This window comes from Cryptomeria japonica, chromosome 3 (assembly GCF_030272615.1).
Source record: "Cryptomeria japonica chromosome 3, Sugi_1.0, whole genome shotgun sequence".
In the NCBI taxonomy this organism is placed as follows: Eukaryota; Viridiplantae; Streptophyta; class Pinopsida; order Cupressales; family Cupressaceae; genus Cryptomeria; species Cryptomeria japonica.
Window position 1 is genome coordinate 633,528,699 of NC_081407.1, and position 13,700 is coordinate 633,542,398.

Consider the following 13,700-nt stretch of genomic DNA (forward strand, 5'->3'; position numbering starts at 1 on the left):
TTCGCAGCAAATCCTATGGGAAATCAAATTTTTCATATGACTTCTTTTATAGCATTGCTTTGCTGGTCCGTTAATAACCAAGGAAGCTCACTTATACTAATCTGGTCTCCATGGCTATTTGATTGAATTACATTTATCATTGCATGATTGGAATCTTGAATGTCACTACATATTTTGACAATTTTTTCTTTGTCACGCCTTCCATCCAATATTTTCCATAATGTCTCTATTATATTCTTTCCAATATGCATAGTATCAAACAAATGAACAATTTGTAACTACTCGTAGTCATTTATGCCTTCACGACCTTCATGATCATCAATCACATCATCAGTAAGCAAAAAAAAAAAAAAAAGATGTTTTATGACAAACCAATAGATGGAATGGCATTACCTTGATGATTAATTCTATTATATTCCAATTTCCACAGGTGAGGTGTCATTCTTCGTTGCTTTGATGTATTCTCTTCTTTCCCATTGAAAAGATGTTTTTTAGTATTTCGATACTTATGATTTTTGTGGAGAAAGTGCCTATACTTATCAAACACCTACTTTCCTAAACTTTTTGAATGACAAGATTTCATCTTTGGACCACAAACATGACATGCAAATTTTCCCTTTGTTTGAAGACCTACAAGATAATATATAATTGGATTGAATGTGATAATTTTTTGAATTATAATGTTCATGCACAACTTAAACACTATAACATACCACAAAAATGTGTTAGCCCTGGGGCATCGTGTATTGTCCATAGAAGCATCGCATGGAATTGAAATTGTCTTTGTCCTATTGGTCTAGAGACGTCCTACATAGTGACACCATTCCATATATACATTCATATCTTTAACTTGGTACTTACCTAATCAAATGAACAAAAATATTACATAATTATTATGACCATTTTACTGCAATATTTATAATTAAATTTAGACGACTATATTTAAATGATAAAATACCTGGAACAATCATTGCCAACATTATGTGCTCCCTCTTTATTGACATCCATGGAGGAATGTTATTGTTGATAACAAAAATAGGCCACACTGAGTAAACAGATCTCATCTCTCCAAATGGATTGACACCATCCGCTGCCAATGAAAGACTGCGATTACGAGGTTCTTCTTTAAAGTGTGGCTACTTTTCCTCTATGTCCATAAATATTGAACCATCCACAGGCATTCGAATAATGTCATCTCAACTTCTATTGCATGCATGATACTCCATAAATTGTGCCAAGCTAGTGCACTTGAATAATTGTTGCAAACATGGAATAATGGGAATATAGCAAAGAACCTTGCAAGGAACCCTTTTTGTTATTTGATCTGTTCGATATCTATTGATATGACATTAAGGGCATTTAGTTCAAAATTCATGTTGTTTTTGATATATAGTATGATCATTAGGACAAGCATCTATTGCTTGATACTCCATTCCAATATCTTTCATAATGGCAAATAATTCTCGGTATGAGCGAGGTAGAATATTTGATGGTGGTAACAAAAAATCACCTATTAATCTACAACAAAAAAATATAATTTGTTAATATAAAGAATATTAATGGTACAACATGATTCACAGTTTATTATGACATATATGACATACGTGAGATTGTTATGTTGGATAAACCATTCATAACCTTCAAGTTCACCAACAACAATACAACAAAGAGAAGAGTTGTCTGCGAGCATTCGTAAAGGGCCTCAGATGCCTTCTCAAGTAGACCTGGACATCATGAACAACATCAAGGTCATCTTCATAATCATGACCAGTTGCGCAAGTACTAAATGTGTCATGGATCAATGTATTTGTACCATCATCTTCAATTGTGTTTTATGGCTCATGATCCTCATCTTCCATGGGATCATTATCTTCAGCTTCAATATTCACACCTCCATGTTCATCCACTTCGAAAACCATATTCTCCAAGTTGTGTTGATCCATACCATGTGCTCTGGGGTGCTCGACCTATATAAAATTGATAAACATAAATAAACCATGATCATGATCTCATCATCAAGTGAATTATTATGTATATAAATTGTTAAAATGATATAATGGAAAACTTACCAATGGATGATAATCATATCCACCTTCAATGTGACCATGCAGCCTACAATGTTTCTTAGTTGTTTTTATTAGAAGTCTTCTAGTCTTTAACCCCTTACAAATTTTGTTGGGACAATAACATTTTCCATCACCTTTTCTTTTCAAGTTAGACCACAATCTAGCAATTGTCTCCTTATTTTGTTGTTCGTTGACATTGTTTGACATGGTCTTTCTTCACAAGTAAGAAAATCAGGCTATAGAACTAGTTATATAGAAGTTGAAATGTTAGTTATGAAATCATGTTTCAGTATAATATACCAAATTAAATTACTTGAAAATAGAAATTATCATCATTGAACCAAAACCATTTAACTCTTGTTTTTCATCTCAAAATATATCTAATGGCTTTGTGGTATGCAATCCTTGTATAATATATTAAGTTGACTAATGTCTAATTGGGGTAATCCATGAGTGTCTAATATGAATTCAGTATCCTAAACATTGGAGAGACCTTATCTGACTTGCCTAATCAATGTGGTTGCTGTCCTAATATGAAATACTGAGTTCTACCCTTGCCTATGCATCAAACTTCTCACATCATGTTTCTTCAACAAAACACACTAATATGAATTGAGCCAACACCATGAGGATAGGGTCAAGTATCATGGCAACTAATCATAATACGTGAAGACGGGGTTCACACATAAGTGTTGGCTCTCAACAATGCCACACTTCCAAAATTGTCAGTCTCAAGACTTCTCCTATTGGGTGAGCACTCATTGATGGCCACAAGGCCAAATCAATGTATGTAGGCTTCGAACTCCTTACTGTAGACTAGGAGGACCCTACACAAGGTCTATGAACATTCACTTGGTATTACAATAGAAAGAGCCTTCCTCTAGAACTTTGTTTGCAACACACACATCAATATTGGTAATAATTGTTATGATGGATGGTCTATTAGGACGGTAAATAAAATTCTTATTCTTTTTCCACCCTTTGAAATTACAATAAGGTATTTGACTTGGAATGGTCCCCACACATCACTTCAACAACAAACATTAGGCAATTCAACCTTTTGCCTTCTCAATGCATTTTCTTTTGGCTTTCACTGGTTTTCTCAGTCCGATACATAGGGATATTAGACCTTTCATGGAATCATCACATGCACCTTCCAATATGTAGTCCTTTCATATTTTAGGAGCCTACACACTATGTTGTTATTAAGTATTGATGTAGTCTTAAGACATCTCATGACTCCATTACATGTCCACACTTGGGTTTACAAACACAACTCTGTCAAAACAAAAACAATATCACTAGTAAAACTATGACTGTGACAATCAATACCCTTAGGACAGTCATAGAAATTTAATCTATTTCATTTGGTTTTGATCGACTAACCCTTCTGAAGGTTGCATAGGGTCCCCTCACCCCTCTCTATATCATCAACCACTTCAAAATACCAATTGCCTTGTCTTCCCACCAAATTCTTCCCTGATATGATACATAGCATGAAAAAAGGTCTTCCCACACATTTGGGTGAATTTATATGCATGGGAGACCAAACTATACATTATTTACTCCTCTCAGTAAACACTAGGTAGGGTTTTGACATTTTTTGGAAAAACTATGATATCTAATATAAAACACAATGAAATTCAATGCCACAAAAAGAAAAAATGAAGCTAACTCACTTCTCTACCACATCCAATCGATTTCCCATCAAATTATGATGATTTTCACAACGAAAAATGAAGAGAATCAGACCGAAATGTCAAAAAATGCACATAAAACCCCAATTTCATTAAGAAAAACTCTTGGATGGCATGCCAAAGGCCTATTTATTCCCATCCAAGTGGGTTACAACCTCAAACCACCATAAAATAACTTTCCAACCATATTTTTAAGAAGTTTCTACAAGAAATGCAAAAGTTGTCATGGCAATATGACAACTTTTTTCCCAATGGAACTCAAACTTTCACAATTAGGTCTCTATTTGTTGTTAGAATGAGATCTATGACTAAGCATTAGAGGATCTTACTAGCTTGGGTATCATTATTTTATGTGTCTCTGACATGACTCCTAGTAACTATATAAGGATCTTACTAGTCCTAGATCTATGCCTTGTCTTTTTGATATGGTTCCTAGTGAGAATATATGAATCTTACTAGTTCTAAATGTCATAACTTTGTGTTTTGCATGCTCCATGTGTGTTACCAATGTTACTCATATTACTCACTTTGTACTTCCCTTTTATCTCAATATTGTAGATTGAGAATATCATAAGTCTTGGGAGCTACCACCTTTCCAAACCCGTAGTCATCTTGACTCTTCAATATCTTGGTGAAAGAATATTTGGTTTCTCCATATTTTCCCAAGAGTACATGAGCATAATTTCATACTCTTGCTAAGAGGGGGCTAAATATTGCATCATAAGTTGTATCTCTTTAAAAATATACACTAGGTTTGGACTCAATTTAAGTGGTTGTGCCTTATTTATGCCTAATTGTACTTAGGTTTGACAATGTTTCCATAAATTTGGTTCATTCCCTTATTCATGATGTTCCTCATGGCTCATTTTTATAGGACTAGGGTCTTGGGAACCCTTATTCATGGAAATTGGACCTAAAATTTGAAAGATGAATGTTGGATTCGCAAATAGTAGGAATTTCCTCTCCAAATTTGGACTTTTGCAAAAGTTCAATTTGAAAAGGTGCAAGGACCATCCATATAAGGTCCATCTTGAAAATTAAATGATAATACCATCCATGCATAATAAATAATATAGTCAAGTAATAAAGAAGGAAAACCATTTCCTGAAGTTGTCAAATGATTTTAAAGATGCACAACAGTCCACTAAATGCAATTCACTAAAAAAGAAAACAAAGTATGCTACAAGATAGTGGGTAAGATGCAAGGAATGAAGTTAAATAGACAAAGAAAAACCATGAATATTACCAAGTCAAAAGGAGTAGCTATGACCTCTTAGGTGTTTTTTCACTTGCATAAATTAGACTTCTCAAGGATAGAAACACATGTAGATAGTAGTATGAAGTAGTTGAAGGAATGGCTTATCTTAGTTATATCTAACCCAAGACAATTTCAACTCAAAATAAGGAATACAACCATATTTCCTATAAGTTTGGGAAGCTAATTGAGTAGCTAGATAAGGTAGAGCATGACTATAGGGCAGTCTTCAGACTCTTTTAACTCAATTAGAACATGTACCAAGTATCTAGGAGCTTACAAAGCCAATTCAACCATATTTCAAGTGAAAATGCAACAAAAGGAGTAAAAGCTTTGAATACACCTCAAAAACCACTCCTAGGTGGCCAAGTAAGTGGAAATAGTCATTTCCAACATTTTTTTTCTTCATAGATGCAGCCCTATATTCTCTTTATTATTTGAGATGAGATACAGGACTCCTAGGGCTTAGTTCATCTTAGTTCTTTAAATTCTATGCCAAGTGTTGTAACTAAAAAAATTCTTACAACAAGAGATATTATTTAATATCATTTAAGGTTGTAGTAGTGCAAGGAACATCAATATGAAAAGAGAAGGGATGAAGAAGTCAGGGACCTTGAAATTATACATCAGAACTATGATACAACTAGCTGGGATAGAATTTCCCCCTCATTGGGATATCCATTTGACTCCTATCAGGATAGCTGAACAAAGTCAAAGAAGGTGGATAAAGACAAGGGCAAGAAGAAGGTTAATGAAGAGGGAGATGTTGAAGAGGAAGAAAAGAACCAGAAAGGTCAACAAAAAGAAAATGAAAGAAGATTAAGATGTGTAACCTAGTTTGATGTTTTATCTAGTTTTGGACTTGAAAATTATTTATGCCTTGACAATATTTTATGTTTTATGGCTCATGGAAACTCCCAATAGTTAGAAGATCATCAAACCAAGCACTTAATACTTGATAAGGCACTGAATATAAAATAGATTGATTAATTAATACTATTTGGTATGAATTCCTTTGTATATAATAGAATGGATGTTGGATTAATGAATATACTTCTACACACTAATCATTGAGAAATACATTGTTGGTGGTTCCATTTGACCCAGTCCAGTATCGATCTGATCTTGTTGGGGAAGCATCTCGTGATCAAACCACAAGGTCTCACTGTCGATTACTCTATTGTTACCAGGGTTCACCCTCTAATTTGTGAAATTTCGCAACTTATTTATTTTATGCTGAGTATATGTCTGATAGTTTTCCTCTTTCATAGTACTTCCAACCATGGTAGAAGGGAAGTAGGCTTGCAAGAGTGGTACGGTGATGGTTCTGTGTGTGAAAAGGGTTACAAAGTGTACTGCCCTTGGGCGTAGAGGAGATGGCTTCTACGGAAACCTATTGTAACCTCTTTCCCCTGTCATGGTAAAGATTCAAATCCAAAATTCTGAAATTCCTCATCCAAACATTATGCAAATCCAGAATTCCTCATGCAAATATTATGCAAATCCAAAATTCCTCAAATGTGAAGATTCAATGAATGAAGGTGAAGATTAAACAATTCCGCATATTATGCAAATCCGAAATGAAAGTGAAGTTCACCAATTCCTCATATTATCCAAATCTAAAATGAAGGTGAAGATCCTACCTCGAATGGTGAGTGTGTCGTTTTATCTTGCCAGGGGTTGAGCTCGACGCGGAAGCCTGCGTGGGATTAAATGCAACACAAATGACTTGCCCTCTTTTTTCTTTCTTTTTTAAGTAATGCCCGTTGTCGTCGAAATTTCAATGAACGTGGGCACTTTTTCAAAAAAAAATCAAATTTGGTCACAATATACCTTCTCTGTCGGAAACCTCTATCGGAATTCTAGACCAAATGTATTAGTGCATAATCAAGATCAATGATCCTCAAACATATGATGAGTCTAAAGGAAAACATGAACAGGAACAAGCAATACAAAATGAGTATGATTCTTTGATAAAGAATAACATTTGGGAATTGGTAGACTAGCCCAAAGACAAGAATGTGGTCAACAATAAGTGGGTATATAAGACTAAGTTCAAGTCAGATGGGAGCATTGAAAAAAACAAGGCAAGACTAGTGGCCAAAGGGTATTCGCAGAAAGACGGAATTGACTACACAAAATATTTTGCCCCAATAGAAAAGATTAGTACTATCTAGACTATTATAGCTTGATTAGCTCATTTCAAGTGGTCTCTCCACCAAACAGATGTCAAGAATGCATTTTTGAATGGTTAAATTGATGAAGAAATCTATATGACTCAACCCCAAGGATTTGAAAGTCTAGGACAAGTACATATGGTTTGTAAATTAAAGAAGTTGCTATATGGTTTGAAACAAGCTGCAAGCGCTTGGTATGCTAAAATTGATGAATATTTTTGAACTCAAGGTTTCAATAATAGTCCTCATGATCCAAATTTGTATGTGAAGGATTTGATGATGGTGGCATAATAATTATTGTGCTTTATGTTATTGATCTCATCATTACAAGACATAACATGAACCAAATCAATGACCTAAAGCTAAAATTACAAGATACATTTGAGATGACAGATCTTGGATTTCTACACTACTTTCTTGACATCCAAGTATGGCAGAAAGATGATGGTATTTATCTCTCTCAAACCAAGTATGCTCTAGATGTGTTAAGAAAGTTTAATGTGGAACATTGTAAGGGTGTGTCTACTCTAGTTGCTCCATGATTAAAGTTGACCAAGGATATGGAAGGTAAGGATGTTGATCCTACTTTATACAAGCAATTGATTGGAAGTTTGGTGTACTTGGCTCACACTTGACTAGATATTTCTTTTGTGGTAAGTGTTGTTTCAAGGTTTTTGAGTTCTCCTAAGATTCCACATTGGGTTGCAACAAAGAGAATATGAAGATATGTGCAAGGAACTTTGACAATGGGTTTTTATTCTTCTTCTCAAGGAGATCTACAACTTGTTGGGTATTCAGATTCAAATTGGGTAGGATGTGCTGATGATCACAAATCAACTAAAAGTTATGTTGTCTCTCTTGGTTTGGGTCCCATTTCATGGTTTAGTAAGAAACAATCTACTATTGCTCTATCTATTAGATATGCCAAATATACTTCAGAAAATGAAGTAGCTAAAGAAATAACTTGGGTACGAGCTATTCTCTCACTACTCAAATCAACTAAAAGTTATGTTTTCTCTCTTGGTTTGGGTCCCATTTCATGGTTTAGTAAGAAACAATCTACTATTGCTCTATCTATTAGATATGCCAAATATACTTCAGCAAATGAAGTAGCTAAAGAAATAACTTGGGTACGAGATATTCTCTCACTACTCAAGCAACATCAAGCAGGACCTTTAGTACTTCATTGTGACAATAAAAGTGTCATCTTATTGTCCAAAAATACAATGTTTCATGCTCGAACAAAGCATATAGAGGTTTATCATCATTATATTAGACATCACATCCAACAATAGGTGATTCATCTTCAATATTGTAAATCAGAAGATCAGATCCATGAGACTAAGTTTGTATTTTTCAAAAATCTTAGGTTTACAAGAAGTCACATGACTCTCTAAAGGTTGTAATTCAAGGGGGATAATAGTGAATTCCTACCATTATATTAAGTGAATAAGTGATTGTAAATGGGTAGCTAATAAGGCTTTAGGTCAAGACCCATATTTGTTAGATTATATAAGGATATTTAGAATAGTTAGTATAATTAATTTAGGGGGGCTGTTAGAATAAATTAATTAATATATTTTGTTGACACGCATTTTTAGCACTCTTTTGTTGTGTTTGTTGTAATAATTCTATGCAACGCTTAAAAAAATAATTTACATTTTTAAAATTAATTAAATATTTTTAAAACTTAAATGAAAGATTAAGTATAAAAATAAAACTTATCATACATCACTTATCAACACAATAATTCGTTGTCAGATACTATTTGCCTTGGACCGATATTCATATATGAACTTTTTAAATAAACATTTTAACTATTTTTAAGTGGTATGGTCTGAATCTTTCACCTTTTAAAGTATAAATGTTTAGGCGCTTGATTCAAAATGGCTTATACCAATGGCGCAAGGTTCTGGCTCTGTCGAACTTCTTCTCTCGGGCGTTCTTGGCACTGACGTCTGCGTCTTGCACCAATTTTGTCAAAGAAAAGAATCCCGCTGTTGCTTCTCTTGCTTCAATTGTTTGAGTTCCACCATGAGGTCCTGCTGTTGCTTACCACGCCGCAGAGAAAAGAAATTGGGCAGGAAAAGAATCGCATGCCTTGTGGCATTCTCACTCCTCTTTCTCTCTGCTGCCATCACGGCTTTGTCCCTCGGTATCCCACTTTCTCGCAAGCGAAAATTCCACAATGGCGGAGCAAGTTGGGCAGGGAGTTCAAAAGCCATCGATTCGGCCTGTAATAAAACATTGTACCCAGAGCTCTGCGTTTCTACTCTGCTGTCATATCCCAACGCAGAAAGAGAAAGCCCCAAGAATTTTGCCCATATTACTGTGAATGTTACAATGGGTCGAATCCAAGAAGCATACAGTGTAGCTCTGAAAGTAGCCCCTCAGGGCATGGAATCTACAGAGAAAATGGCAGTGGAAGATTGTATGGAGCTGTTGCAAGATTCCATATATCACCTCAACCACTCGCAAGCGGAGATAGCCAGATTGGGCATCGATCCCTCAAATGCCCAGATTGTGGACATCCAGACATGGCTCAGTGCAGCTCTTACGAACCAGGAAACCTGCCTCGATGGCCTGCAAGAGTCGGGCATTAATGCAAACACTCCGCTACAGGAAAGATCTTATGATTTGGCAAAATCTATAAGCAATGCTTTGGCAATGGTCCAGATCTCCTTTCCGAAAAACAGCCTGGAAACTAATATGTTTCATGTCTCGCATCCCCTGCAGCACAGTCGGCGTCCGCTTCTGGAACAGGGTAAAGAAATTTCTGAGCCACTTGATGAAGAGTTTCCTGAGTGGATGTCGGTGGCGGATTGGAGGCTCTTACGAATGCAAGATTCTGGTGTTTTGCTGGCGAATGTGACTGTAGCCCAAGACGGCACTGGGCATTTCAAGACTATTACAGAGGCTGTCAATAATGCGCCATCCTATAGCAGGGAGCGATATATTATTTTTGTCAGGCAGGGGATTTACAACGAAAATGTGGTTGTTTCCAAGAAAAAGATAAATGTGATGTTGATTGGAGAGGGCAGGACGAAGACCATTGTTGCTTCCCACAGAAACGTCAAGGATGGTTGCACTACTTTCCGTTCTGCAACTTTTGGTATGATCTTTGTCTTTTATTCAACTAAATTATATGCGGATTAGGAAAAAGATGTGATCAGAATTATATGTTAGTATTAGTATTAGCTTAAGACTATTCCTATGGCTACAGCGAGGAAATTCCTCTTCGTCTCTGCTGGTTGGAGCTTTTCCATGCACAGTGACGAGGGAAACTTCCTGTCCATTTCTTTCTCCTGGAAGCTCCAGAGGAGACATTAGCCATATCTAAAAGGATCAAGAAGCCTACCAAAAATTTGGTGTTGTAAAGAAGATTGATAGTTCAGCTAGAGCATCCTAAGATTTTTTTATGTTCTTTATTGAAATCCTGAATAATCCATAAAAATTATCTTAGTTCTTGCTTGAAAGAATAAGGGACCCATGCTGCTAAGTCCAAGATTCTATCTGTCGGCCATCTGGTGAAACCAGAAAAAATCTGACTAACTACTATTTACAATATATTTGAAAATATTATATTCCGCTAAAATATTATCATAAACTTATAAATGATGAAACAAGATACTCGAGATTTCTTTTCTGTATCTAAACAATCAAACAGTCAACTTCTTTACAAAAATTCTTGCTAAAAAGAAAATGAGATGTTTTTGTTTAACAGAAGTATATAGATTAAAATGGTTCGTGCTCTGCACTTTTTCCGCACGGATCACCAAATCGTCCCAATCCTATATCGACACCTTGAATAAACTTTCTGTCTCTTTTCTTATTTCAAATTTGACCATGTGGATTTAAAACTGAAAAGAGAACTCATTCTTTTCAACTGATCTCTCGTCTTTCTTATTTCCAATGGAGATATTATTTACAGAAATGGATCTAATCTCATTTCCGAAACATGTTTTACATGAGAAAGATTTCAAACCTTTAAATTTTCACAGATTCTTTTCCTGTGCATTTTTGTAGTTAAATTTCAAATTATTTCTTGCGAAAATGAACCATAACAAGTTTAACAGAAATATATAGATTAAAAAAGGTCGTGCTCTGCACTTGTTCCGCACGGATCAAAACATCATCTCAATCCTTTATCGACATCTTGAATAAATTTTCTGTTTCTTTTTCTTGATTTGCAGTCTTTGAATTTAATTTAAATTTGACAGTGTGAATTTAAAATTGAAAGGCAACTCATTCTCTTTATCTAGATTCATTGTCTGGTCTTTCTTATATCCATTGGAGATATAATTTACAGAAATTGATCTAATCTCATTGTCTGCTGCTTCCAAAACACGTTTTACATGACAAAGATTTCAAACCTATAAATTTTCACAGATAATTTTCCTCTGCATTTTCTGTAGTTAAAGTTCAAATCATTTCTTGCGAAAAATGAACAATAACAAGCGTTAATCCATTGATTTTAAATTGAAATGGCAACTCATTCTCTTCAACTAGATTCATTCTCTCGTCTTTCTTATTTCAAATGGAAATATTGTTTACAGAAATGGATCTAATCTCACAAATTCTGCTGCTTCCAAAACATGTTTTACATGAGAAAGATTTCAAACCTGTAAATTTTCACAGATTCTTTTCCTCTGCATTTTCTGTAGTTAAAGTTGAAATTATTTCTTGCGAAAATGAACAATAACAAGCGTTAATCCGTTGATGAACGCAGCTGCAACCGGCCGAGGGTTTATCGCACGAGACATGACCTTCGCGAACAGTGCAGGGCCGAGCAAGTATCAGGCCGTTGCTCTACGCGTGGGGGCCGATTACTCTGCCATTTACCGCTGCAATATTTTCGGTTACCAGGACACATTATATGTGCACTCCCTTCGACAGTTTTATAGAGAATGTAATATCTATGGAACTGTCGACTTCATTTTCGGCAACGCAGCCGTGGTTTTGCAGAACTGCAATATTATTGTTAGAAGGCCAATGCGCAATCAGAAGAACACTATTACTGCGCAGGGCAGGCAAGATCCATACCAGAACACAGGAATTTGCATCCAAAACTGTAGAGTTGTGGCTGGAAGAGATCTTACTCCTGTGAAGAACTCCTTCCCGACTTACCTGGGCAGGCCGTGGAAAATGCACTCGCGGACAGTCTTCATGAAAACTTTTCTAGATGATCTAATTCATCCCGCTGGCTGGCTGGAATGGTCTGAAGATTTTGCATTGGAAAGCTTACATTATAGAGAATATATGAACACTGGACCTGGTGCAAATGTCAACAATCGGGTGAAATGGGGCGGATATAGTGTTATTAAAACAGCAGAAGAGGCCAATAATTTCACAGTCGATAATCTCATTTCTGGATCTAAATGGTTGCCCTCTACCGGAATTTCTTTCAATGGAGGCTTGGCTTAGTCAGAATCAAGGCTGGAAACTGTACCATGATAATTTTACTCATAATGCCTGGTGCGAAATCTCAGCGGGTGCTATGAATCAGTTTATGGAATCCCGTCCGTCTACTGATTTGATATTTCAAGATAACTGTTTTTGGATGTTGGCGGGTATTTGATTGGTTATTGCCACAACGATATACTTGTTAAAGAATTAGTTATATTGTTCTTGGTTATGTATTGTTACTATTTTTTAATTCCAACTTAAGTTCGTTCATCTTCTTTGCAAATGTGTGCTCGTCCATGGTGTCCAACTTAAGTTCGTTCTTCTTCTTTGCAAATGTGTGCTCGTCCATGGTGTCCAAGTTCTTCTTTGCAAATCTGTGTTCGTCCATGGTGGTTTGAGTGGTGTTTTTTAGAGTTTTGATGATATATAATATTGTTGCAATTATATATTTCAGTTCTATCAAATTTCTGTAATCTATGATAATTAAGAGAACGACTTTTGGATTTGATTGTGTGCAAGTTTTTTTTTAATCATCAAAGTGTTCACTTAATCATATATCCATTAAAATATTAATTTCTTTTTTTAAATAATTTTTAAACTTTTTTTAAGGCAGAGTGGGTATGGAATTATAGCAATTAAAAAAATATTTTAATTATAAGAATGTTGATTAATAATTAGAATAATATTTAAGTGAATAATATTATAAATATAAAATTATCTTATTAAAAAAATTAAAATATTAATTTATATTAAATCATAAACTATCTTTAAATGCAAAAATTAATCGCATATCAAAAGATATTTAAAATTCTTACTTTACATTAAACAAAATGCTTATCAAAAGAAAAAGAAGGCTCCCTTTAAATCTAATCTCCTAACATGTCTCTTCACCATCCTTTGCAAATGATAAATTTGTCATGAAGATTAAACATACCTAACGAATATCTCCATTGAAACCACAACTTAAAAAGAGGTCTTCATCATGATGAATGGAAACATAAGAATTGCATACAGAGCATAAATTATAACAAGAGGGGAGATAAACCCTCTCAAAAATTGCACACCACCATCTAAAGAACAAATAGACGAAACAAACTTA

General features: G+C 35.0%; 1 protein-coding gene across 1 annotated transcript; it reads left to right on the forward strand.

The window, feature by feature from the left end:
• The first annotated feature begins 9,040 nt into the window (after window positions 1-9,040).
• LOC131072075 (pectinesterase) lies at window positions 9,041-12,871 on the forward strand. The gene is made up of 2 exons (XM_058008101.2): window positions 9,041-10,307; window positions 11,925-12,871. The coding sequence occupies exons 1-2, from the start codon at window positions 9,095-9,097 to the stop codon at window positions 12,617-12,619; spliced, it is 1,908 nt and encodes a 635-aa protein (XP_057864084.2). The 5' UTR covers window positions 9,041-9,094; the 3' UTR covers window positions 12,620-12,871.
• The last annotated feature ends 829 nt before the right edge of the window (window positions 12,872-13,700 follow it).

Bases quoted from the DNA above. Each gene is read 5' to 3' on its own strand.
- LOC131072075 (XM_058008101.2), top strand. From the start codon at position 9,095: ATGGCGCAAGGTTCTGGCTCTGTCGAACTTCTTCTCTCGGGCGTTCTT. The intron at 10,308-11,924 runs GTATGATCTTTG...TGATGAACGCAG, and splicing joins TTTCCGTTCTGCAACTTTTG to CTGCAACCGGCCGAGGGTTT.